Here is a 25580-nt window from a genome sequence, read left to right as displayed (position 1 = left end):
GCTGGGAGGGTGTAGGAGGATGGGGGCAGGAGGGAACTTGGGGAGGAGGAGGATGGATACCTGCAAATACTTAAAATTTTGCAGGAGTAGGAACAGAGGGATTGGGGGGTGGATGAAGGAGTGGAGTGTTCCCTTGGGTCATCTTTAAGAAGTTTTGGATGTCTTCAAGGGTTTCCAGAGGGGAATTGGGTAAAGAGGACTGAGAAACAAAGGTTCTCTTATACGGAGGAGAAGAGGGGATAGACATCTGAGGAAAAGATGAAGTGGAATGTTTAGGTTGCCTGGTACAACAAACTAAAGTGAGAAGGAGGGGTAAGTATCAGAGAAGTGGTAGAGATTGGGGTATCTGAATTTAGAATGGAAAACAGATTTGACTGGTGGATAGGGTGATTAGACATAGGACACATGTTAAGGGTAAAGGGGAGAGACATTTGGTGAGATGCCAAAACATCTTGTGAACATAGTGGGGTAGCAGAGCAAAGTACTGTTTTGGAATAAGTTGAGAGAGAAAAACCTCGTCGTTGTGCTTCCTGTCTAGCTTCATGTAGAGTGAGGCCTAGTTTACATCTGAGGACTGCTACCTCACATTCAAACTTGTAGGCAAGGCAGCTCCTATAAAATACATTATGGGAGTCTCGAAAATGTTCACATGTATGTGACTGAGCAGGGCAATTGGAACGGTCATGACCAGGTTCGGCACATAGAGGGCAGTGGGCTGCGGAGTGACAATATTTGGCTGGGTGGCCAAAACGCTAAGATTTCTGACATCAACAAGGAAGGAGTCAATATTGTCGGACATGATAAGACAATCCACCAATATAAATCTCATGGGCGAGGTCTTGTCTATGGAAGCTAATCTTGGCAATATTGAAATGGGACTTACTCTTTCCACTGGGAGGAAGAGTGTATCACTGTACTACCACTGCATCATTTTCAGCAGGGCAGGTAAGTAGGTCATTTTCACAGTCTGACCAGTCCTTGTTGTTAATAGGACAAGCATTTGGGGGGATAGAACCAGTTCCAGTACAAATGTTAAGAGAAGGGTGAGGTTCGGCAGGAATGGGTTTGCCAGTATGGTCAGTTTGGGTAGACAGTGCATGTGCTTGGGATTCAGATGTAACTGTGACAATCTGAATGATCAGAGTGACTGTGAAAGTTAACCTTGCTTACTTGTTTCTGGAAGGACTGTTGAAAGAGAAGGGTACCCTCAGAATAGGGGGCTGTGGGGAGAATCACAAAGAATCGATCCCACTTGGCTGGGCCAAAGAGAGTACTCAGAAGGTTTGTAGAGGTAGAGTTAGTAAAAGGACAAGGGTAAAAGGAAGATAGGTGTGTGTAGAGTGGAGTAGTTCTGTGGGGGGAAGGACATTAAGAATGAAGAGTAGTAATAAGGGAAGAAGGGCTAAACATTGAAGAAGACTCTGCAGTAGATGGAGAGAAGAATGTTGGGAGAAGGGAAGGGATGCTTTCTGGAGGCTGAGTATTAACCTGGGTGGGTGTTTTGGAATAGTTAGAGTTGTTTGTAAGCGTCAAAAAAAGGGTATTAGTGTTGGTGGTTGGAGCTGTGATTAAAGGAGGGGCAGGGGTCGGAAAACCATCAAAATCAAATTCAGATCGGCTATTTGATGAAAGGTCAAGCTTTAATGCCCCTATAAAGGATAAAGAATCTTCATTATTGGCCATGGTGAGCCTCAATAAAATGGGGAAAAGAAACAGTCTAGCCCTTGGGGTTCCCATACGGGGTAAAGGCTAGACAATTAACCAAGGGAATACCCTGCCCAGGGCTCCTGGAGGCCGTTCCTGACTGACACAAAGCCAGCCTTTAATCATTCTTTCAGCAAGGCTCTCACACCTTAGGTATGGGATAGAAGAAGGGGATGAAGAAAATATGGTAGAATACAGGAGAGAAGAAAAGACGAAGTAAAATTAGTTGAGGCGAGGGCTGAGGCCCAAGGCAGGGGTGATCCCCTGCATTGGTCCTCAGTCTGTCTCTTAACCCATCAGCGACGGGTAAAAATTTTGGCAAGTTTACGTATGCACCGGCTTGTTGGCGCGCACCGGCAGTTTCCCCTGTTTACGCCCGGCTCGATCGGTAGTTTGCGAGCGACATATAGCACCTAAAAGCTTTTATTTTGCTAAAATTTATAAAAATATTAAAATTTTGAAGGTTTACCTTCACTTTAGGTGCCATTGCCTTAAATCTTTACCATATAAATGAAGCCGCTACTACTGGAGAAAAACAACCTCCGTCCGACGAGCCAGTAGCACGGGAATGGGTATGGCATGATGCCCCCGGCGTTTGGTCCACATCAGCCATGGCATGGACGTACGTGACACCTGGCGCCAATGGGTTAAGCCCTCCCACAATAACAATGAGCAAAGTACTTGATGGGTTATTTTTGAGGTTTATTTGTAGGTAATAACACATTTTAATCCTCATTTACTAGGACTAAACTCACTTTCATGTAAAGGAACAATTATTAATTTACCCCAGATCAATTTGATTTCTTTAACCCAATCACGCTGGGTGTCCCATATCTGAGACACCTGAAAAAAATAAACGCTCCGCGCGCAGTGTGACGCGCGGGCAGACAGACTCTGGGAAGCTCCGCAACCCAATTTTTGTAGCTGCCCGGATTTTTTTTATTTTGGCTACAAAATGTACCCGGCGTGAGTGGGTTAGTGAGGAAAAAATTAGAGAAAAAGAAAGAAAGAAAGAAAGAAAAAACAGCAACTAAGCATGGGGAACCTGTACAGAGCTGGTGTTTAGTCATTTGCATGCATTATCTTTGCAAATGAGAGAATAAAAATTATTGAATGCCAGGATGGGATTGGTTATCTAAGTATTTATGGCACCAGTGGCCTAGGGTAGCATCTGCATATTGCATTTTTTACCGGTAATAATAACTAAAATAGCTGTTTCAACTCTTTAGGAAGACTATGCATTTGACTTATTTTCAAAATTCCATATTGCTTTTATTTTAGAGCAGGTATCATTGTGTATGATCATCTTCAGAATAAAATGTGCTTATTTTTCTGAAGTTCACAAATCTGCCTCCCTGATGCCTTTTGTATTTAAGTGTTCTCTATGAAAGAAATTACTAGTTTCAAATTAAAACAAATTTGATAACAGGTTATGGTACCAACTGTTGGAAATACTATTATCATTATTTATACTTTAATTTCTAAACATTAGAACTTTGTATTCAGTACACATACAGCATCTCGATGGAAAGTAAATTCCATATGTTAATGAGCATGAAACACATTTTAAAAGAAAAATCCACAATATCATTATTAAATGCCATATGACAGGCTTGCAACAGGCTAAAGTCCATACTGGTGTACCTGGCACTCATTACTTGCATATGTAGTTTACCTGTTGGCAATTATGCCCTTGCTCCTCCCAAAAAATAACCTGGGCTGGACTTGAACAGTTGTTTGGTAGATTTCCCACTCATGTATGTATATCTTAGTCTAGTTAACTCCAAAAGAACATCGATTTTCTGTGATACAGCCTCCATGCTCATGATCCTGATCATAGAAATACCATCCTCCCTCGAGCCGGTGCTCTTCCAGTCATGGGTCACAGATGATACATTCCACTCCTTTATCAATGGAAATAATGCAAAATTCCCTTCTTAAATGCCTATTGACTAATCACCCTTTAAGGGCTTTGTGCACTTGAGGCTAGTCATTCCCGTTACCCCAGCCTTCAGCTGAAATTCCACTAAGGAAAGGTCCCTGTTACCCAGGCCTTAAGCCACAATTTCCCATGAAGGCATGTTCATGTTATCCTCCACTCAAGCCAATTTATTTTCATGATATGATGGGCACATTATCTGGATTGTAGGGGTTAACTTTAAAGCTTAAATCTTAATCCTGTAAATGCTCAGACAGAGCTAGTTAATCCTATCTATTAAGTATTAATATGTAACGGTGTCATCAACTCAATGGAAAACACGAAGGTGAGTTGCCATAAACCTTTATACTCAATTTGCAGATACAACTCTTAACAATGAATAGGAAAACAAAAAGAAACCCTTGGAGAATTCCAGGGTTTACAGACAAACAAAGCAATGCTATTTCCAAATTGGCAAAACATTCCCATTTTGGGTAATATATTAATGAAATGAACAAGAAAGCTTTTAACAACATCAATATTAAATCCTAAGTGGAAAGCATAAAGTTTATGATTATTTAAAGTCCAGTGATTATGAAGAAATTTGTTCCAAATAATTCTTGCTGGCTATACCCTGAAAAAGCCTGTGGTAAACACACACAAACAGGGGAAAAAAAAGAGAAAAAATATATGAACTATAGATGTGATTTTGTATATTTCTGTTTGTTACCTTTAGTTCACTAACCTATAAAAGTTAAAGACTATTTCATCATCATCATCATCTGGGGGCTAGCGCCGACGGGGGCGCATAGCCGCATCCACCCTTTGCTTCTACCTTTTGGAGTCCCTCATGACAAGCCACCAGGCAGGGGCTCGGCCCATCTCAAGCTCCTCACAACAGGTTTATTTGATCTGCCGAAGCCACGACCTCCTTGGTCGTTCCACAGGCCTCCTCCACCCAGGGCTGTCTCGTGCAGAGACAACCTGATGGGCAGGATAATTCTGGGGGAAGCGAGCCAGGTGGCCGTATAGCCTGAGTTGGCGATCATGGATTGTGCAGGTAACAGGACCTGTGCCAGTCTCACTGTGCAACCATGGGTTGGACACGTGGTCCTGCCAACTGTACCTCATGATCCAGCGCAATGACCTATTACAGAAGGCATCAAGACGTGACTCCAAGGCAGAGGATCATGTCCAGGTTTCACTACTGTATAGCAAAACTGGCATTATCAGGGCCATGAAGACACATACACAGTAGTATCATTATGATGTACTACTGCAATAGCCTGTATCTATCTATATACAGACTCATAACAATTTCTTTTTAAGACCTGGAGCCACTTGTCACTTACTGCACACTTCCTGATGTGTAGGCCTACTTGTTGTGTTAGTGATCAAGACAAAAAATTCTCCCCATGAATTTTACACAGCCTCTCAGATAAGATTACTTACCAGATTTTTTTTTTTTTTTTTTTTTTTTAAGCACATGGCTGCTAAGTGAATAATTATGTAAATCAGCAAAAATCAAGGTCTAATGCTGTTTCTGAATAAGCACCACTAGTGAGTGAATTGATGTTAGCTGTTAACAGATACATGTACATTTACATGAATAAAGATGTGTCTTGGGCAATTTTAAGTCATTTTAAGAACGACATTTTTAAGACCTTTTAAGGCCTCAAATTCCCCCCAAAATATTTAAGACATTTTAACTCTTTTTAACCCATTGTTCCTGGATGTTGCGATCACGTCAAGGAAAAACTTGAGTTGAGGGGAGGGTGACGTGAACATGCTGTTATGAGTAAAGGCCAAGGGGATATAAAAGATTCACCATGAGTACACCAACCTCTTGGAGTGTGATTTGACTCATTTGGTGCTTAGAAGGGAATTTAGCAGTTTCCCATTGATAAAAAAATGTGAAATGTGATGTTTGTAAGCAGTGACTGGAAGAGCACCGGCTCCAGGGAGGAGGTCATTTCCATGCTGCGCACTGTATTCCTGGCCACCATGAACTGTGGTGCAGGTTGTATTACGTTAAATTGAAAATTATGAAAAAATGAGATATATGCCACACATAACCAAATGTTCCATATACATATATTTTTTTACTTGCACTGAGTTATTTACTATAAACAGACAGGATATGGAGTCTGTGCAAGGAAAGTAAGCTATCACCATCTGGATATAGCTAATCAAAAGGCAAATATGGACATTGGAAAATGGCGATAAAGCTAAAAAAGTTTACTCAAAATATATTTGCAAAGGGGAGGCAGAATCTTGTCACTGCTCATGGGTGTTCTTGTGCACCTAGCCTATGTGTTGTATGCCTGGGATGTTGGCCACTTACGTAACCCATTCCCCAGGTTTTCAACACCATGATTTCCGTGGTGCAACCAGATCCAAAGGGTTAAGGATGTGCCTGAACCCTGTTTTATTATAAAACATCAAATTTACAGGTAATCTCATTAAGGGATGTTCCTGGCAGCCTTGCTTTTTTAGTAAAGGTAGTGTGGATTGGATTAAACTTTAGTACAGCATTAACTTTTGTGACTCATACTGACAAAGCCTTTAGTCACCAATAAGTCAATAACAAGCCAAAAGTATCTCACATGTTTACCCATTTCCTTAAATTTCAGAATGATTTTAAAAGCTGTTTTATTGTTATCAGCATTCTAGTAACATTATAAAAACCATGATATCAATAATAATAGTATTGATTTTAATAGGATTTAAAAGAGAAACAATTTTTTCTGAAAAGTCAAGGAATGAGGAAATCACCCCCCCCCCCCCACACACACACACGCACACACACACACACACAAAGCAATTTAGTTTGAACAATGAATTTCTTCAACATTATGTTAATGCAATATTCTTCTTGTATTCTTTTTATTTATGCTACAAGCTTCTGATTTTATCATTCTATATTTCATTATGATCCAAGCACTCAGTGGCGGTTTGGCTATGGAAGTTAATGCCTGTTCTTGACATTCTGGAAAAATCTTCTATATTCTGGATATGACAATAATGAATTCCCTGGTGCTTCACAGGGTTTTAGGAGACAAAATGAACCAGGCAGAGGGCTCCTGCAACAGGGAGAAAGATGACAAAGGATGAGGAACCTTCAAATCCCCACCCCACCTTTTCCATTTCTTGCTCTTGTTGCTGATGGTAATAATGACATTCCTCCTCCAGCAGTGGTTTACATGCCAGTGGACACATCATTTCAGAGGAGGTGTGCATACTACTGAAGGAAGCACCTCAGACAGAAAGAGCTAAGGGTGATGTGTTGTATTTGTAGTGTCCCTGTGCCCAGCTATGTGCTTCAAGGAGTTCTATATACAGTGGAAAGTAGATCCATGAGCTTGTTAACCCCTATGGTCCAGATGACATTACAACCCCGCCATGGAAAAATCTGGGCCAGGTGATGCAAACTTGCCGTCAAGAGCGAAGGCCAGGGTGACGGAAAAGACTAACCACGAATGCACAAACCTCTTGAAATGTGATTTGACTCATTTGATGTTCAGAAGGGGCCTTCAGCATTATCCCCATTGATAAATGAATGTGGAATGTAAAGCTGTGACTGGAAGAGTGCAGGCTCCAGGGAGGATACTATTTCCATGCTGTGTACCGTATTCCTGGCTGCTGTTACAGGCATTGCAGGTTGTATGAAGGAAAATTTAAAATCACCCAAAAATTAGATCTATGACACATATAACCAAATGTTCCATACTTTTTTTATTGTGAAAGGAAAATAATTTTTTACCATCTGGATAAAGCAAATCAAAAGACAAATATAGACATTATCAAAAAGGCTAAAAAAGTTTACACAAAATAACTGTAAAAGGGAGTCTTGTCACTGCTCATGGGTGTTAGTGCGCACCTGGCCTATGCACCGCACACCCAGGATAGTGATGAAATTTTGAAGAACTGGCCTGGTAATATTTTGTAATGTTCATCAGTGACCATGATGGTAAGAGCTTAGTTAACACTATATATAAAATCTCTATGTATATGTATTGTTGAGGATGAATATTCTTCTCCAGAGATTTTCTATTATTCATATTATACTACCAACGTTAACTAGAATGAGCTATTAAAGGCGTGGTTCAACTGGCCTTGTATATGCACAGGTCTGGCTATAAGCACTCTTATCTGGGCCAAATTGCGTCACTTTGGAGAAAAATCTGGGGGCTGAGGGGAGCCACTGTTAACCTGATTTAGAGTGTTCTTTTCTTTGTATATCTCTGGGCTTTCCAGGGAGCAATTAATAACTATTACTTGTAATTAGTTTTAAAAAGTATCAATATCTTAAAGTCAACAAAAGTTATATTAGAAATTTCACATGAAACAGTTAGTTAACTATCACAAAATTCATTTTTTATTACCTAAAAACTAAGAAAAAAGAACTGATTAATTTGAAACAGGCTCTACACTTGCGTCGACAGTCCATCAGACTAGTGTTATGGAGTCCCTAAGTTTGGTAGGGGTAGTTGGATCTGGGTTGGGTTGGGTTTCTTGAAAATTTATGCATTTATCTTTTACTGGAGGAAAAATGAAACATCATATTTTGACATTACCTACTGAAATAAGCCACGGGAGGATAGAGGTGTCTTATGATAACAAATTCCTACCAATATGAGGGTTTTATGATGAAAAAGAAGAAGAAGAAGAAAAAAAAAAAAAAAAAAAAATCATCATTCAATTTTTCATGTCTATTTCAATATGTGGTAGAAATAATTCTATTTTGACATAAACATCCTATATATAACTTTCAGATTAAACAATAATATATGGGCAGTGGTGAGTCTCTATTTATTAAAATAAATAATAAAAGTTGTTTGTTTAGGATACTTTAGTCGATCATATGGCCCTGCAGCGGCACAGAAAGCCAGGTGACATTTTTCATACTTTGCCACCAGTAAGACTTTGTATATAAATAATAATGTCGCTACTTTATACTAAATATATTTAACAGAAGAGTATAAAGGCTAAAAATCCCACATAAAATGTGATGTAAGCCTGTAATTAATCAGTTTGTGCTATGACATTTAGAAAAGAAAAGTCCATGGCAAACAGACAGTGGTGAAATATTTCAAAATATCAATGTGTTTTAAATGATTATTTCCAATAAATAAAACAATAATTCAAAGTTACTCAGTAACTACAAACCACTTGTTACTCTAACTGTTTCTCGTTATCTCTGCACAACTGTACAAATGTGCATGCATGTACACATGTCTACATGTACAAATGTCTACACATGTACACATATTAACAAACACATTTACACATTTACATACACATGTACACATATTTACATACACAAGTACATGCATACATGTTTTTATATAGGGCACATATGTGTACACATGTGTATGCAATTTTACACCTACATAGACATGAATGCAAATGTAAGCATATGTAGATACTAGAAAACCTAAATACAAGTGGCCTGAGACAATTGATAACTGTGTTTATCTATATGTCATGTTACAGAGATTAGCGTATATTGAGGTGCCATTTTAGTTTATGTTGTAACTCTGGAACAAGTCAAGACCTCTTCATGCAATAAACAGCATTTGAAAGAGAATTGTGTGTTCTTTTATAATTAATTAAATAATATATTTTCATTGAAGGAATCATTCAGAAAATTAACAGAAATATTCACAATTATTCCGCAAAATGTAATTTTTGAGCTTCTATACCGCTATTTTCAAAGAGTTTATATCCGATGTAATATTTGATCACATCACTGGAAAGCTAATGGAAATCTGCGAAAACTGACTACGGAGATTTTTATATCTTTGATCATATTTATTTTTGGCAAATTTTAAAAATTTTCATGATTTCTCCGTTGAAGGGAGAATTACTGTACACATTTACCTATGTGTACACATAGATACATGTTTATATACACATGCACTCAAGCACAGATGAGCATATGTATATATACATGTATGCATATGTGTGCACACGTAGACAAGAGTATACATACTTTCAAACAGACATGGACCAACATATCAACACTTGTACATGTATGAGAAAACTAATGCAAAAGTCTATTACTCACAATAGCCCTGTTTCTGCATGGGGTCATATTAAAAAAAAATAGGAGTTTTCAACTTTTTGTAGGAGTCATTTTACTAATTTTGTTATAACTTGGCAACCAATCTCCATATTCTCCGACAATTATATGATTAAGACTGGTTAAGCAAAAGACATGTGTGGTCTGGTAAAGAGTTTTTCACAGTTAAAACACCACACCTGGCTGAGCACTCATACACAACTTAGGTCCCAGAGGAAGACAAAGCCTATTGAACAGCACTTTAAGGGGGCCGTCCTGAATTTTCGCCAAATATTTAAAAAAAGGCTAAAAAATTTGGAAAAAAAAAAAAAAAAATCCTGTAATCTACTAGACTTTGGCAATCCCGTGACATAATATTTCTACTAAATACGTAAAAATAAAAGAGTTATAACTAAATCTCTGACCCCATCCCCCTTCCAGTTCTGATGCTTACTTTGTCATGTCTGTGCAAATATACTCAACAAATTATTATTTTTTTGCATTTTTTCAAATTATTTTGGTATTCTCTGGTAGCTAGCTGGCAATTCTGCTTACAGCACAGCTGACAGCCATGACTAAGAGACAAGGCGGGCAGTCACCATGAGAGAGCCAGATCAGGAGGTCACGTGTCAATGCCTCGGGGCGACACCATCCCTGATGCGCCCTCATCACACACTAATAGGACACTACTAATAGATATTATTCCTGTAACTAATAAACATAATATGAGGAGAAATACATCTTAATCATAGCTGCAGCAGTTGTTTATTTGTATGAAATGCCTCATGAGGCACTGCGATGCCTGTGGTAACATGCAGTACTTCTACAATCATGCGCTCATTGCCATTAGTACCTGCAAAAGGGGGGGACCAGGTACCAGGTACACTTCACAATACCATAGAATACATCAAGATTGATGCAAAGATCATCATCATCATCATCATCATCATCATCATCATCATCATCATAATAATAATAATAATAATAATAATAAAAAAAAAAAGGGGGGGGGGAAAACGATCCTCAACTTTAAAGCGCGATATTTCAAAACTACACCTTTGTCAACATTTTCTTATATATCTCCATAGCTACTTGGGCGATTCTAATGGGGTTTGGATCATTTGGAAGCTGAATAAATTTGCGATTTTTTGTGCCTGGGGATTTTCATTTCGGATGATAGAAGTCCATATATTATACATTATATTCCTAACACTGTACATAAAAAAAAAAAAGTAAATAAACTTCATTATCTAAATGACATGAAATTTGGTAGTGTAAATTGCAGTATATGTATATACAACATATTAGAAAATTGCGAAAATCCCATCATAATTAATAAATTTCACTCTCAAAGAGGACAGCCCTCATAAGGGAGGTGAATCATTTCTCTGACTCAAGAATTATAGTGACCTTGGGTAAGTGATTAAAGCAACAACAAATAATTTTGTCATTTCTTGCCAGTGTTCATCTTCTATGGCATATATGGTTCTTTCAGCACATTATGGATGTTCATTGTAAGGACACATAGGCACATAATCATAACAGAGTTGAATGACCTTGAATGACACTTGCTAACTTTTGAATTTAATAATTCCATAAATTGATTCAATCTACAATTACTATGGAGCCTGTATAGTTCAATCTTACTGCCCATTTGTTTCCTCCATATACAAAAGAAATAGAAGAGTTTAGGACAGATGAAAAGGATAACTGTCATTCTTCCAACAGAATGGTTACTAATAATAGTAATCAGTCTCTACCTAGTGGTAAATTTTCTCCTAGACCTCATTGTTTTAATCTAGATCTACCTCTGAGTGAAATTGAGGGTAGAGAAAGTGGTTTCAATAGAAAAAGGCCTAATGTTAAGGAATCAAGTCTTAGTCAAGCCAAAAGCCTAGTCTAGTCTAGTATCTCTAACAAAAATTCTGATTATATTATCATTTCCAATTATCTTTAGACCAATATGAGATTCAAGACTTTTGGGAAGTACATGAAATAGATTTAGAGTTGATTCCATTTAATAAAGTTAAAAGAAAGAATGGAGTAGTTCTGAACAGGGTAGATGATGTTATTGTTAAGTGTTTTTCCTTATCAGGAGGTCAATCATTAGTTTTTCAATCTGGTAACTTCATTCAAGTTCAGAAATCTTGCCTGGCTTTATGATTATATATAAAGGTTGAGCATCTATGGTTTTCCCTTGGTGAAGTCTCTATTAGAGAATGTTATTAATGCAAGAATTGAGCTTAGGAAACATCTATTTCTCATGACATTTCTGCATCTATGAGAGTTTTGCTTTTGATGATCCCACTAGCTAAAGTCCATTGGGTAAATTAGACACTGTATTGGATAAAATTCAAGAATCTAAAAGTCTAGTTTTGATTTTCAAAGACCATAGAGCACCTATCCATGGATAATTTAAGTCTGCAAAACCATGTTCTCATAAATCTTTTCCTCCCCCCCCCTAAAAAAGAAGAAAAAAAAAAATCAGACAGATCTTATTGGTCAAAATTTAAACCCAATTTCAACAGGTCAGGTTTTCTCACAATGGTCTATTCAGTGTTTTCATGGAAGAAACTTTCATAGAAGAAGCAAGAACTGGTTCCTATTTCCACCTAATTCTAAATGACACTGTTTCAAGGTCACCTATCAGGATGGCAAGACTTCTGGTCTCCACGATGGCCATGCAAAATGATTTCCAGGAGTCCCACATGGCCCTGGATTAACAAGAAACCATCAAGATTACAGTTTCATGTCTCTCGAAAGAGAATTAAACTGTCAATCATTCAGAGAGTAGAAGAATTTATTCAACAAAAAGTGAGAGGAATCAGAAGAGTTTTTCAAAACCACATTTTTGAAGTTCCAAAAATAGATTCAATAAAGTCTTGATTAGTGCTAGATATCAGCAGATTAAAGAAGTTTATAGTCAACTACCCCACTTCTGTCTGACAACTGCCACCAATATTCAGCTGGCCCTTTTTAAGGAGCATTTATGGTTTCAATATACATGAAGGATGCTTATTGGCATATTCCAATACATCCTAGGTTCAGGATCCTGGGAATCAACACTCTTCTCTTATTTTAGCACCCCCAGAAGAGTGCAGGTGAATGACTGACACAACTTTGAGGATAGGTTCAGAAATGAGTATTCTTTTCAATCTTCCAAAATCCAAAAAGAGACAACAGTCCTGGATAGGCCAAGTCAAATTGTTTCTCTTTAAGAAGAAAACTGGAGGTGTTGAAACATTTTCTGATCTTTTCATGCAAAGTCAATGTTCTAAAGGCAATAGGAGAGTTACTATGTTATCTAAATTATGCAGTAGACATAAATAAGTTTGGGTCATCTGCAATTAAGAATAATAATTTTAGAAGGAAGATGTTTTCTATCGATGACAAAACTGTTTCTCTATCATATAAAATGCCTTATCAGCTGATGGTTACAGGAGAATTATCTGGAATTAGTGATGCCTTGAGTTCTTCTAAACCAATCATTAATGATAAGGACAGATGCTTCAGAACTGGAACTTTCAGATCTCTGAAGGGTCTGAAGATTTAAGCAAGTGGACAGATCAATTCCTACACAAAAAATATAAATGTCCTTGAACTTTAGATATTCAAATTAGCTCTAGAATACACCCCAGTATTCAATCAAGTGATATACATTGTATCAAATGCCAAGGGTCTACTTGGTCTTTAGAGCTTCTTTGAGTTTCAGAAACTCTCCTGGAACTTGCAGCCCAAAAACAATGTTCCCTGAAGGCATCTCATCTTGTGGGAGAGAACTTGTGGGTAGATGCCTTGTTCTACAACAAGGGTTAAACAGTGAACTGGACACAAATATAAAAAAAAACTGGAAGATTAGTTTGGACTACCAGAAATATACCTGTTTGCTTCCCAATTTATCATCAAGACCAATTTGTTTATAAAGAAGTCCTAACCCATATTAGGAGGAGGTCCAGATGCAGTCACAGTAGAGTGGAACAGATGGAATTACATTTACCTATTCCCACCCATTCTAACAAAGATTATGCTTCAAGTAGTGTCTCACTTAAAGGGCTTATGTGAAGTATCAAATGAAAATTTTAAATAGGGAAAAATAGCTCACAAACCATCTCTCTAATATCAGTAAAAAAGGAAATCATAAAATAATTCCCAAAAATTGAGAATTTATTGATTTATTTCGATTTTCCGAAGTCAAGTTATATTTTCCCGCGAAAATCCCGGAACCCAGATGTATGACGTCAATTCCAGAACACGATCACATCATTCTCTGCATTCAATACATCGTACATGGCGGACTCACTACAAGACTACAGCGGCAGTGAAGTTTCATCGGATTATTCCGATGAGGAGATTGGTATAAGTTCTTCAGAGGGTGCCTACGTCTTCGAAGAGTTGGAAGAAGAGGAATATCAAGGGTTGATGGTTGTTAGACCGTACATGCATGAGCTTTGGATGTGGAAGTTGTGCCAAACCAGCCAGACATGTAGTGGCATCAAGGACCGAAGAGATTGCATGAATGGTGATTTTCTAAATATTGTTTGATGATCGAACGTGTGATCCCACTTCTATACTGTACAAAATTTCTGAAGGCTGATCAATCTCCTGTCTGCACCTGTGGCACAGGCCTACATCCATTCATGAGTGGAGGGGTATCAGTATTTATTTGTGTTGTGCTTTTTGGGGTGTACCTACCCTACCTCTGTGTAGTAATACAACTGTACATCGCCATGTACATCAATCCATATTGGATCAGACATCAGCTGATGATAGCGTTCTCGAGAAAGTAAAAAAGAGCATGTTCCTAATCATGTTTTGTTGATATGTGCCTGATGATAGGCCTGTCTGTCAGGCCTACCCAGCGCTTATTTTATTAATTGTTCATAAATGATTTGATGTATATATTCATGTACTGATTACATCAAGATACACCTCTTCATCATTTTGTTATTATGTACTTTATCTTCTCTGGGCAATTTATGATAACCATTGATGATAAAAACAGTTGAAGTTGTAGTAGTAATTATAATGATAAAAGGAAAAGGATGAATATGAAAATGAATACGATAAAGAGAAAGGGAGATAGAGATAGCATGTGAAATAGAGAGAGAGAGAGAGAGAGAGAGAGAGAAATGCCAGGGATGGAAAAGAAAGAAAAACAAAATGTGTCAAATGCAGATTATTTTAATGAACCAGGAAAAGTTAATGGAAAGGTAAAGAAAAAGAGAAGGACACACACACACATAGAAAATGAGAGATACACAGACAGACAGACATAGACAGAGGGCAAAATAAACTGACAGATTAAATTTCAATGATATGTTTTTCTGGTTTTGCTTATTTTGCATAACTGAAAAAATGTTTATAGCTTGAAATTGGGACCATTCTGTGATATTCTATACTCGAGGTGCACTATTATGTGTATCACGCTATTCAACAAGGTTCCCCCTGGTTCTGGGAATAACATCACTACCGGGGATTGCCGAAGATTGCTGATGTTTGTCATCTTCGTTTCTAAGAGCGTTGCTTTGGGAGTTTTGGGAATACCAGAGGGTCTCTTCGAATTTTTTTTTTTTTTTGCATGAATAGGCTAAGCATACATTATTGATCAATATTCAAGGAAAAAACAATGCACAATAATTACTTCACATAAGCCCGTTAAGGGGGCCATCGCCGTAGATTTTTGACGAATATTTTCAAAAATACTTAAAAAATTGAAAAAAATGTTGTGTAATCTAGTAGGCTTTGGCAATCCACTGATGTAATTATTTCTGCTAAATATGTATGACTAAATATCTGACCCCACCTCCCACTCCGATGTTTACTTTGTTGCGTCCGTGCAAATATACTCAACATAATTTTTTTTTTTCCAGATTTTTTCTATTCATTTTGGTATTTGCTGGTAAATAGCTGGCAACTCTGTTTACTCATCAGCTGACTGCCAAGACTGGGACTCTGGGAGACAAAATGTTGCCACCTCCTACCTCCACAACACCACAACACTCATCACACACTAAGGAGGCACAACTAATGGTAAATGTTATTTTTGTATTTAATAAGCATAATATGATAAGAAATAATTCTCAATCCCAGCTGCAGCAGTTGTTTATACATATAAAATGCCTCATGGAAGCCTGTGATGACACGCAGTACTTCTGCAATCATGTGCAGTTATTGCCATTAGGGGGGGACCAGGTACCAGCTACACTTCAGAATACCATGTGGATGCCATAGAATGCATCAAGATTGACTCAGAGATAAGAATTTTAAAGAAGAAGAAGAAGAAGAAAAAAAATTGAGGGAAAAGTATCCTGAACCTCAGAGCCTGTTATCTCAAAACTACAACTTTGTCAGCTTGGATGGTTCTAATTGGGTTAGGGTCATTTAAAGCTGAATAAATTTGTGATTTTTTGGATTGTGGATATTTTCATTCACGTAACAGAAGTCCATATATCATAACTTAAGTTCATAAGACTGAATATATAGAAGAAAATATATTCCCATTAAACTAAGAGGAAATTAACAATCTGTCTATTCAAGGTTTTAGGTATTGCTATAGAGTATATGTGGCATTTTTTTCAACAAGTTAGGTCTATGGATAAGAGCGAAATATAAAATTTCGTGATTTTTCAAAACTCATAAAAAAAATACCTTTGTAGTTTATTATTCAAATGATATGAAACTTTATGGCGTTTGTCACCATATATGTATATAACATATTAAAAAATTGCGAAAATCCAATTATAAATGACAGACTTTGTTAATTATGATTGGATCTTCACGATTTTTTAATATATTACATATACGTATACTACAATTTACACCACTAAGTTTCATATCATTTGGATAATGATATTAAAAAGTTATTAAAAAAAAAAAAAAAAAAAAAAAAAAAAAATCTCACATATCCACTGACTGAACTTGTTGAAAAAAAAAAAAAAAACACATATACTCTATAGCAATATCTAAATTAGTAACAATTCGGATTTTGAAATTACCTCTTAGTTTAGTGGAATTTCTTTTTATGTGTGTGTTCTTTGTTAAAAATATAAAATATGGTGTATGGACTTTTATCACTTGAAATTGAAATTGGCATCGTTACGAAAATCACAAATCTATTCAGCTTTCAAATAATCCGAACCCCATTAGTTGTGGAGAAACAAAAAAGAATGTTGACAAAGGTGTAGTTTTGAGATATTGAGCTTTGAAGTTGAAGATACTTTTTCTTCCAATTTTTTAAAGAAATCAGATCTATGCGTCAATCTTGATGCATTATATGGCATTCACATGGTATACTGAAGTGTAGCTGGTACCTGGTCAAGGAATTGCCAAAGCCTACTAAATTACAGGAATTTTTTTTTTCGAGTATCTTTAAAAATATTTGTCGAAAAATCATCGCGACGGCCCCCTTATAGATGTTTCAAGGGCAAGTAATATTGATAACTCCTTTATGGAAAGCTGAACCATAGGTGGCTGCACTTCTCAGCTGGTGTCTACATCCAATATCATAGAGACATGAAGTCATTCAGAACACTGAATTCCTAACAGTTCATAAGCTGCATGAGTCTTCATGTGAGGAATTTCTTCACAATTTTTTCAATCTGAGGGTAAAACAGAAGGATTCTGTAGTATCAGATATTCTTGAAGCTTTTACTCAATCCGCTACTAAACAGTATGAATCAGGTTGGAAATTGTTTACGTCATTCTTAAATCCTACGATCCAGACGATATGACCATCATGTCATGAAAAAAATTGGCTTGAGGAGTGGTTGACATGAACATGCTGTGTGTGGGCCAGAGTTGACGCAAACTTTCCACCGTAAGCATTTCAGCTGAAGGCCAGGATAAAGGGAAAGACTTGCCTCAAGTGCAACTCCATGCCTCCCTTTTACAATGATATTTTCACATTTAATGTTTTTTGTTTTTTGCCATTATCTAATGTCTATAATTGTTTTTTTTTTTTGCTTTATCCAGCTGGTAATAGAATGTTTTCCACATACTCCATATCATCTCTCTAGGTAGTCTGCAATAATAAGAATAATAACAAGTAACATTTTGTTATTTGAGTCATTTAATTTATCTTTTTCGTAATATTCCATTTTCTCTAATACTACCTGCGTTGTTGGTCATGGCGGCCAGGAATAGGATGCTGAGCATGGATATGGCATCCTCTCTGGAACCAGCACTCTTCCAATCATAGCTTATGGACAGTATATTCCACAATCATTTATCATAGGAAATAATGCAAGACTTCCAAAAAGCCAAATTACTCTAATCAACTTTCAAAAGCTTTGTGCACTTGTGGCAAATCTTTCCCATCACCCCAGCCTTCAGCCAAAATAATCATAAAGACAAAGTTTATGTCACCCCCGCCCCAAAATTTTTTTTTCCTATGATGGAATGTTCATGTCATCTTTGCTCCTCAAGCCAAATTATTTATGACATGATGGCCACATCATGCGGATCGTAGGAGATAAACAACCAAGACAAATCTTCTTGTATGAATCTTCAATGATATCCTGTTCAGGTAAATAATTTTGCTTTATTGTCTCTTTCATTAACTATCTTTTTTTACCCCTTCTATTTCTATTTGTTAAACAGCATTCTACACTTCCACTGGATTAGTAATAAAATAAGAGGTTCAAAGATATGAAAACCCTATTTTCATGACATTATGTAGGTTCCTTCCCACCCGGTAAAAAGAAAACATTTATGTCCTTTGAAATTGCTTTCTATGTTCTGACATACCGAGTGGGAAGATGAAGACAGACGGCATGTCGGGAGGTTAGCAAATGTGTTAGTTCTATTGTGACAAACATAGGGGGGGGCCTTTATTTGGGAAATATTCTTTTGCAGGAAGTACTTTCTATGTGCCAACTTGAATGATATGAAGAATTCTACACCCTCACTGCACACAGTAAAAATGAGGTGTCATATCTTCAAATCTCATCTTTTTAAACCAAAATCGAAATGAAAAAAAATAATCATAATCGGTTCTGTGACACTACAACACTGCTTGTATACAATTACCTGGTATACACTTCTGTTAGTATGGAGTATATATTACAATAAAAGTCGGTGATGTCCTTCATAGGACATATGATATAGCTAAGATAAGCCTAAAAAATAAACATTAGTGACAAATGAATGCAATTCTTTTCTATAAATAAACCACCCACTCAAGTGCTCTGAAACTTCTCAAGATAAGATGACTGTAAATGCCACATACATAGAGCATTCAGGCAGAAACACAAGTTGTTGACTTTGTTTCCCAGAAAGACTGCAAGGCAGAACTCTCGACCAATCGACAGTGGGTTATGAAACTGTCAAAAGTATACCTATTCATGATATTTTTTGATAGCCACACAAGATGCTTTCCATGTATTTCTTCTTATTTTTTGTTAATATAAACCTTGCATGTAGCTTGACTTTATTGATTTTCCATTAAAAACCCACTGAATTGACCCAATGACTATGTAATCACTTGTGGATCATATTGAAAAGACATCAATTAATTTTCATGAAACGTGTACATGTGTTTTTATGCATCCAACAGTCTCTTCAGAACACTTGACAACTAACTACCTCTTCATATGCTGATGGTGCATGAGTTTTTTTCTTTCAAATCAGATAGGTATCATTGCCAGGTGTATGAAACATATTTAAAAGAATAGAAAATGAGCTCTAATTCATAACCGCCCATGAAAAATCTTATCAAATATACAATGTCTGATTATCATTTTTGTGTACTATTTTACCACCTAATCTTTGGAAAGATTATGGGAATTATAGCCAGAACTGGGCATATTAAAAAAGAAAGAAAGAAAGAAAGAAAGAAAGAAAGAAAAAAAAAACACTATGACAATCAACTGAATCATGGATATTCATACCTTCAGGAATTTCCTTTGAACTTATTTCTAGGATATCTGGAGAGGTTCTTGCTTGTAGTTCATCATCTGAAAAGGACTTGTGTTGTTTGTCCGACGATGTGGTGGGGGATGTTGGCACTCTTGGTATGCTTCCTTTGGTGGCTGCTTTTGATGGCTGCTGCTTCTGATGTCTTGATTGTCTGTCTGGGGTTCTCCTCCATACTGGCAGTCTGGAAATGTAAGTGAAGTAATTAGGCATAGCAGGATGATTAATGGCAAACTATATATCAAAAATATTCTAAGTGAGGTTTCATCATGTAGAAAGTAGGGTGATTGTGGCAATCACTGTAATATCAAAATTGCCTTACACATTATACTGATCAGTTTCACAAGACAAATCTTGCATGAATGCCATAAAAGGTACAGAGAATATACAGCTTACAATCCTATAATTTCCAGTAGCATCAAACAAAACAGACAGAAAGAAGACAAACACCTGGAAAAAAGTTCAGTCTAATACTGAATGTTACTTTTGTTTTATTTGCTTTCCATATAGATTCCTCTGTAGAGGAAAAGGATCATCCTCCATCATTCTGCACAAACATGTATACTTTCTTTTAGCACAAGTTCTTATTTCAAACAATGAAAGAAAATATATGAAAAGAGATCAAATAATTTCAGAAATTACCTGTTTGCAGAGTTTCTTGAGGGTGTCAGGTAAGGGAAACGACGGTCCATTAAACGTGTTAGGAGAGAAACTTGAAGCCTCTGAGCTGCATTGTAAATAGCAGTCATTTCACTACGAGATCCCCTAACATCTAGACGCCCACTGTATATAAACCTGTGTGGAAAGAGCATATACAGTGATAATTGTACCACAACAGAATGTAAAGCAAAAAGAGATGAAATGGGGAAAAAAATAGCAAAACTAATTTACACAAGGATATTACCTTATGACAGGTTCTACACTGGCATAGTTCAGTTCGGGTGGCATGGCAAATTCTTCACTTCTTTCAACAGTATGAGGTTCAGATACAAGAGATGTGCAGGCTGACACTATGGTACGATGAACCTGAAACGAAGATGTATATATATATATATATATATATATATATATATATATATATATATATATATATATATATATATATATAATAAAGTATTATTATGTGATAAAGATAAAAGAAAGTTGACTAACAATATATTCAAGATATCACACTAAAGTATATTCAGAATCCCCTGAGATTTCACTAAGCAAATCTGATTTTAATAAAATGTGTTTTACTTACTGGGATGAAGAAGAAGAAGAAAAAAGTCATTTCAAATACTACTAACAACTTTATAAATATCTAGTTTTTTTGGATGAAGAAAGTGAACATAAAGAAAACTTTTACTTTTAAGTATTTAAAACTATACCCCAATGCTTCCAGCTGTTTTGAGTTTCTGTTGTCTTCACTTGGATGGAAAATTGCAAAAAACGACACTACACATTTGAAAACAATTCCCATTCATAACAAGGCTGAAAGTGCAATGGGACAATGCCATGCTCCCTATCTACACAAGCTTATATGAGTTATGTATCATTCCTTTGATGTAATGGCATAAGACTGACAAATGGTGAATAAATTGACACACAATGATGCAAGGCTTTCCCATCCTTGCTGATATGCAATGATGATACAATGCATGAATATGCAGTGTGTGCAAACCTTAAAAAATATATTACAAAATATAACATTTTAGTACTGAAAGGCTAAAAAGGAATAGTATAACACATTACCTTGAGTACCTCTCCTGTTGAAAATTTCAGAGTAAGATCACATTCTTGCTCCTGATCAAAAAGAACTTCTAGTCTTTGTAACAAATAGGCTCCCCAGTTGTCAACACGCAGAGAACTTGTTGTCACTTGGCTTTGGCCCCCCGTTGAGACCTGAATATTTTCTCCCTTCTTCTGTTTAGTAGCATTGGTGGTATTATTATTTCGAAGAGTAGGAGAATTCTCTTTCTCTACCATCAAGGGATCTGCTCCGCCTTCTTCTAAATCAACTAATGGAATTATAGAGTCTTTATGAAGCTCTTGCTCAAGAACATACCTTCCTTCTCTTATAGTTTTTTTCTCCTGTTCAAGGAAATCAGCGCTAAGTGAATCTACACCTTTCTCTACTTTAAGATTTCTGTTATGACCACAGAAATCAGATCTATCTTGTGATTCATGATTGAAGGAGGCTGAAGACATTGGAGGTATTATAGCAGAACATGACTGATTAGTCTTGCCTGACCTTTCAAAGTCTAGTGTTAGAGGCATATCATCACTTCCATCTTGATTTGAAAAGGATAGCTGTGGGTGAGTCACAACTGTGGTAGCATTAGTCTCAGTGGATGAAGTATTTGCTTCTAAGTTTGGCATAACTTGAAAACCAGCATTCAAATTCTGGGCTGAGGTATGGACAACCCTAGATCCAAGAGACACTGGAATGTTTGATGATATTGTTGCCAATACATTGACATTTCCCACAGATATTCCTTGATGTTCTGTATTGGGCTGAGCTCCACTGTAAGGTAATGAATTTGGTGAATTTCCACTTTCTATTTTTTTTTCTACCACTTTCCCAATTTCACTAGTATTGTTAAAGTTTGAGTTAAGGCAACTTATGTTCTCAAATTCTACATGTTTTGTCATTACCTGTGTTGCCAAATTACTATTGCTGATATCCTCATTTATATTGGAATCATTTCTTTCTTCTGTGTTGTCTCTTCCCTGTTTTTGAGCATTTCTACCTTCAATATGTAAACCAGACACTGCACTTAATCTCTCTTCTAATTCAGTATCAACAGCCTTTTCAACAGCTGTACCATTATCCTTTACATTCTCATTGATGACCAGATCAGCATTTGAATATCGGTGCCTGAGACTTCTTGTTCTTGATCGTTCTTTTTTGGTACTTCTATTTTTCATTCCCGATGAGTAAGTTTTCTTAACATAACTAGCAAGATTCTGGTCATTATCGCAGCTTGCAGTAACTAAGCATGACTGGAGACTCCCAACTTTATCACAACTGAAGGCATTACCAGACTGATCACAATGGATCTCTGAACTAGGGTCTGTACTTGTTGCTGCATTCACATCTGTATTAGTTAATTTTGTACTGGAACTTTTATGTCTGATTCCCTCCTTTGATTTCTTTCTCCTCTTTGTTCCTGCAACTGAAACTTCTGAAGTAAGTCCTTCCTCTTCTTCTTCAACAAATTCTGTCTGTTCATGTCTACGTTTCTTTGAACTTTTATTCTTGGACTCCATGTTGCCTTAGTCTGGAAAAGTATGGTTAACTTGAAATATCTTACACAGACCATGCCAATATCATATAACAAAAATGAAAAGAAAAAAGAAAGAAAGAAAAATGCAACATCTATTTCTATATCCAGAAAAAATTAAAGTAAAAGAAAACTTAGACAAGAAATCAATATCATATTTTATTTTTTTCAGGAGAGAGATTACAATCACCAATGATAATGATCCAATTTAAGAGCTTAAAAAATGAAAAAGAAAAGAAAGAAAAAATGAAAGAGATATGGATGGATATCTGGAATGAAGGGGATGTGTTGTCTTCAGAGGGATTAGGAGGAAGGGGTGTAGGGGGGTTATGAGTAAGAGGGGGATGGATATCAGGGGGATGGATATCAGGAGAATGGATATCAGGAGGGTGGGTATCGGGAGGATTGATATCGGTGGTGGACAGATTTGAAGGGGTTAGGTTGTGTTGAAAGGGAGTAGGAGGAAGGGGTGTAGGGGGAATATGAGCAGGAGGGGTATGGATATCAGCAATCACTTAAAGTGTGGAGGAAGCATGAGTTATGGAATTTTGTGTCTAAAGCATATAGTTTTAAATATCTTCCATTGTTTCTGCAGTGGAGTTGGTTGGAGAGTTTTGTGGGACGAAGGTTTTTATTATGAGGGGGGGAAGAGGAGACTGGTGTCTGAGGAGTAAAGGTAAAGGTAGGTGGAGGTGAATGTGTGGTAGGGGAAGAAGGGGTGGAACATTGAGTCTGTCTACGGCGGGTAGTGCGGGGAGGGAGAGGGGATGGTGTCGGGGCTGTAGTTGAGATTGGCATGTCTGGATTTAGAGTGGCAAAAGAATTGGTCTGAGGGAGGTAGAATATAGAAGTGGAAGTGGGGACATCTTGGGGTGTTGGGGGAGGGGCAGAGCGAGCGATGTTACTAGAGTATGGAGTATGAGAGAAACCTTGATGTGCTTCCTGTCCGGTTTCACGTAAAGTGAGACCATTTTTGTACCTGAGAGTTGCTACCTTAGATTCAAATTTGTAAGTGAGACAGCCTCTCTCTCTCTCTCTCTCTCTCTCTCTCTCTCTCTCTCTCTCTCTCTCTCTCTCTCTCTATATATATATATATATATATATATATATATATATATGCAACGAAAAACACAATACCGTGTTGATAATATGGAAGAAAAACCCACAATGTACAAACTAGATTTATTGATGAAAGTGAGACAACAGTTTCGGAATCGTCCTCGATTCCATCTTCGGGTCTGAAGAGGCAAGGGAGAGTAAGCGGTATAAGAGGGAAAGGAGGCGAAGCACTCGGGAACTACGGGGCAGGAGAGGACAGGAGAGCGGAAGCGAAGGGAGGTCAGATCAGGTCGAAGGATCAGGCGGTCTATGTGACGGGTGACCGGCATAAGGGAGGAGACGAAGGATGTGGGAAGCGAGGAGGCTGTCGGCAGGAGAGAAACCGCTGTTCAAGTTGAAATTGGGCAGCAGCTTAATGAGAGAAGATTCCACCAGTCTGCGGGCATGGACATCACCGGAAGGGAAGAGAATGCGGGCAGCTTTCCAGTCCATCTGATGGCCAGTGTCCCACTGATGGCAGAAGAGGGCGTTGTTGGTATGTCCCCTGGATACAGCGTACTTATGCTGAGACAGACGCTTAGTAAGACTGGCGCCTGTTTCACCAAAATACTGCTTATCACAGGAGGCACACGGAACAGCATAGGTGCCCACCTTCGAGGTAGAGGGAGGGCAGGTGTGAACCAGGTTCCGACGGAGGGTATTCACCTGGCGAAGGGAGAGTCTGCAGTTGAGAGACTGCAGGGGCCGACGGAGGGAGTAGATCTCCTCAGTGTAAGGCAGGCTGAGGACAGGCAGGTGAGGAGACTCATTGAGAGGGGAGTCATGGTAGAAGGTACGTCGCGCCCTGGATAACGCGACGTCTAGGACATGGCGAGGATAGCCCTGTTTGGAGAACGAACGACGCAGGAAGTCGATCTCTCCATCCAGGTACTGGGGGTCACAGATGCGGAGGGCACGGAGAAACAGCGAGGTGGCAACCCCTCTCTTCACATGTAGTGGATGGTACGAGAAGAAGTGTATGTACATACCACTGTGCATAGGCTTCCTGTATATAGAAAAGGAGAAATGATCAGCAAGGCGATGGACAAGAGTGTCCAAGAAAGGGAGCTTGTCGTCAACCTCCCATTCCACCTTGAAGCGGATGGAAGGAGAGAGAGAATTCAGCTGCGACAGGAAATCAGGAAACAGGGCAGGTTCATGGGGCCAGAGAGCGAAGACGTCATCTACATATCTCAGCCACATGGAAGGACGAGGGGAGATGGAAGGGAGGAGCTCCGGCTCGAAGAACTCCATGTACAGGTTAGCCAGAACAGGAGAGAGAGGAGAGCCCATGGCAACACCGAACGTCTGTGAGTAGAAACGACCCTCAAAGGAGAAGGAATTCGACTCCACACACAGACGAATCAGCTGGAGGAAGACTTCAGTGGGAAGAGGAAGACGAGGATCCTCGGCAGGGAGCTTCCTCTGAAGGAAAGCGAGGACGTCATCAAGCGGGACCTTGGTGAACAGGGAGTCGACATCCAGGCTCAGCATGGACGCCGGCGGGACACCGCGGACACGAGAGATGAAGTCCAGTGAATGGCGAAGGTGAGCAGGAGAGAAGGTGCCGAGAAGGGGAGTGAGAGACTTAGCCAGCCAAGCCGCCAGAGGATGCGTC

The 25580-nt window shown here is 38.0% G+C and overlaps 1 protein-coding gene across 6 annotated transcripts in view; it reads right to left on the bottom strand.

Moving 5' to 3' along the window:
* LOC113823408 (serine-rich adhesin for platelets) overlaps positions 1-25580 on the bottom strand; it is a 49313-nt gene that overhangs the window by 8353 nt on the left and 15380 nt on the right. For 4 of the 6 annotated variants that reach the window (XM_070129790.1, XM_070129788.1, XM_070129793.1 and 1 more), the window contains 4 exons: positions 21333-22861; positions 20503-20624; positions 20241-20393; positions 19574-19782 (listed from right to left, as the gene is read on the bottom strand). In XM_070129790.1, the coding sequence (XP_069985891.1) occupies positions 19574-19782; positions 20241-20393; positions 20503-20624; positions 21333-22850 (2002 nt within the window). In that variant the 5' untranslated portion in view covers positions 22851-22861. Of the gene's footprint in view, positions 1-19573; positions 19783-20240; positions 20394-20502; positions 20625-21332; positions 22862-24628; positions 24969-25580 lie in introns of all 6 variants that reach the window. The other 2 variants (XM_070129789.1, XM_070129792.1) reach the window with 1 other exon arrangement.

Source organism: Penaeus vannamei, chromosome 14, assembly GCF_042767895.1.
Source record: "Penaeus vannamei isolate JL-2024 chromosome 14, ASM4276789v1, whole genome shotgun sequence".
Taxonomy (NCBI): domain Eukaryota; kingdom Metazoa; phylum Arthropoda; class Malacostraca; order Decapoda; family Penaeidae; genus Penaeus; species Penaeus vannamei.
The sequence above is the reverse complement of the archived record's forward strand: the minus strand, read 5'-3'. Positions and strand labels throughout refer to the sequence as shown.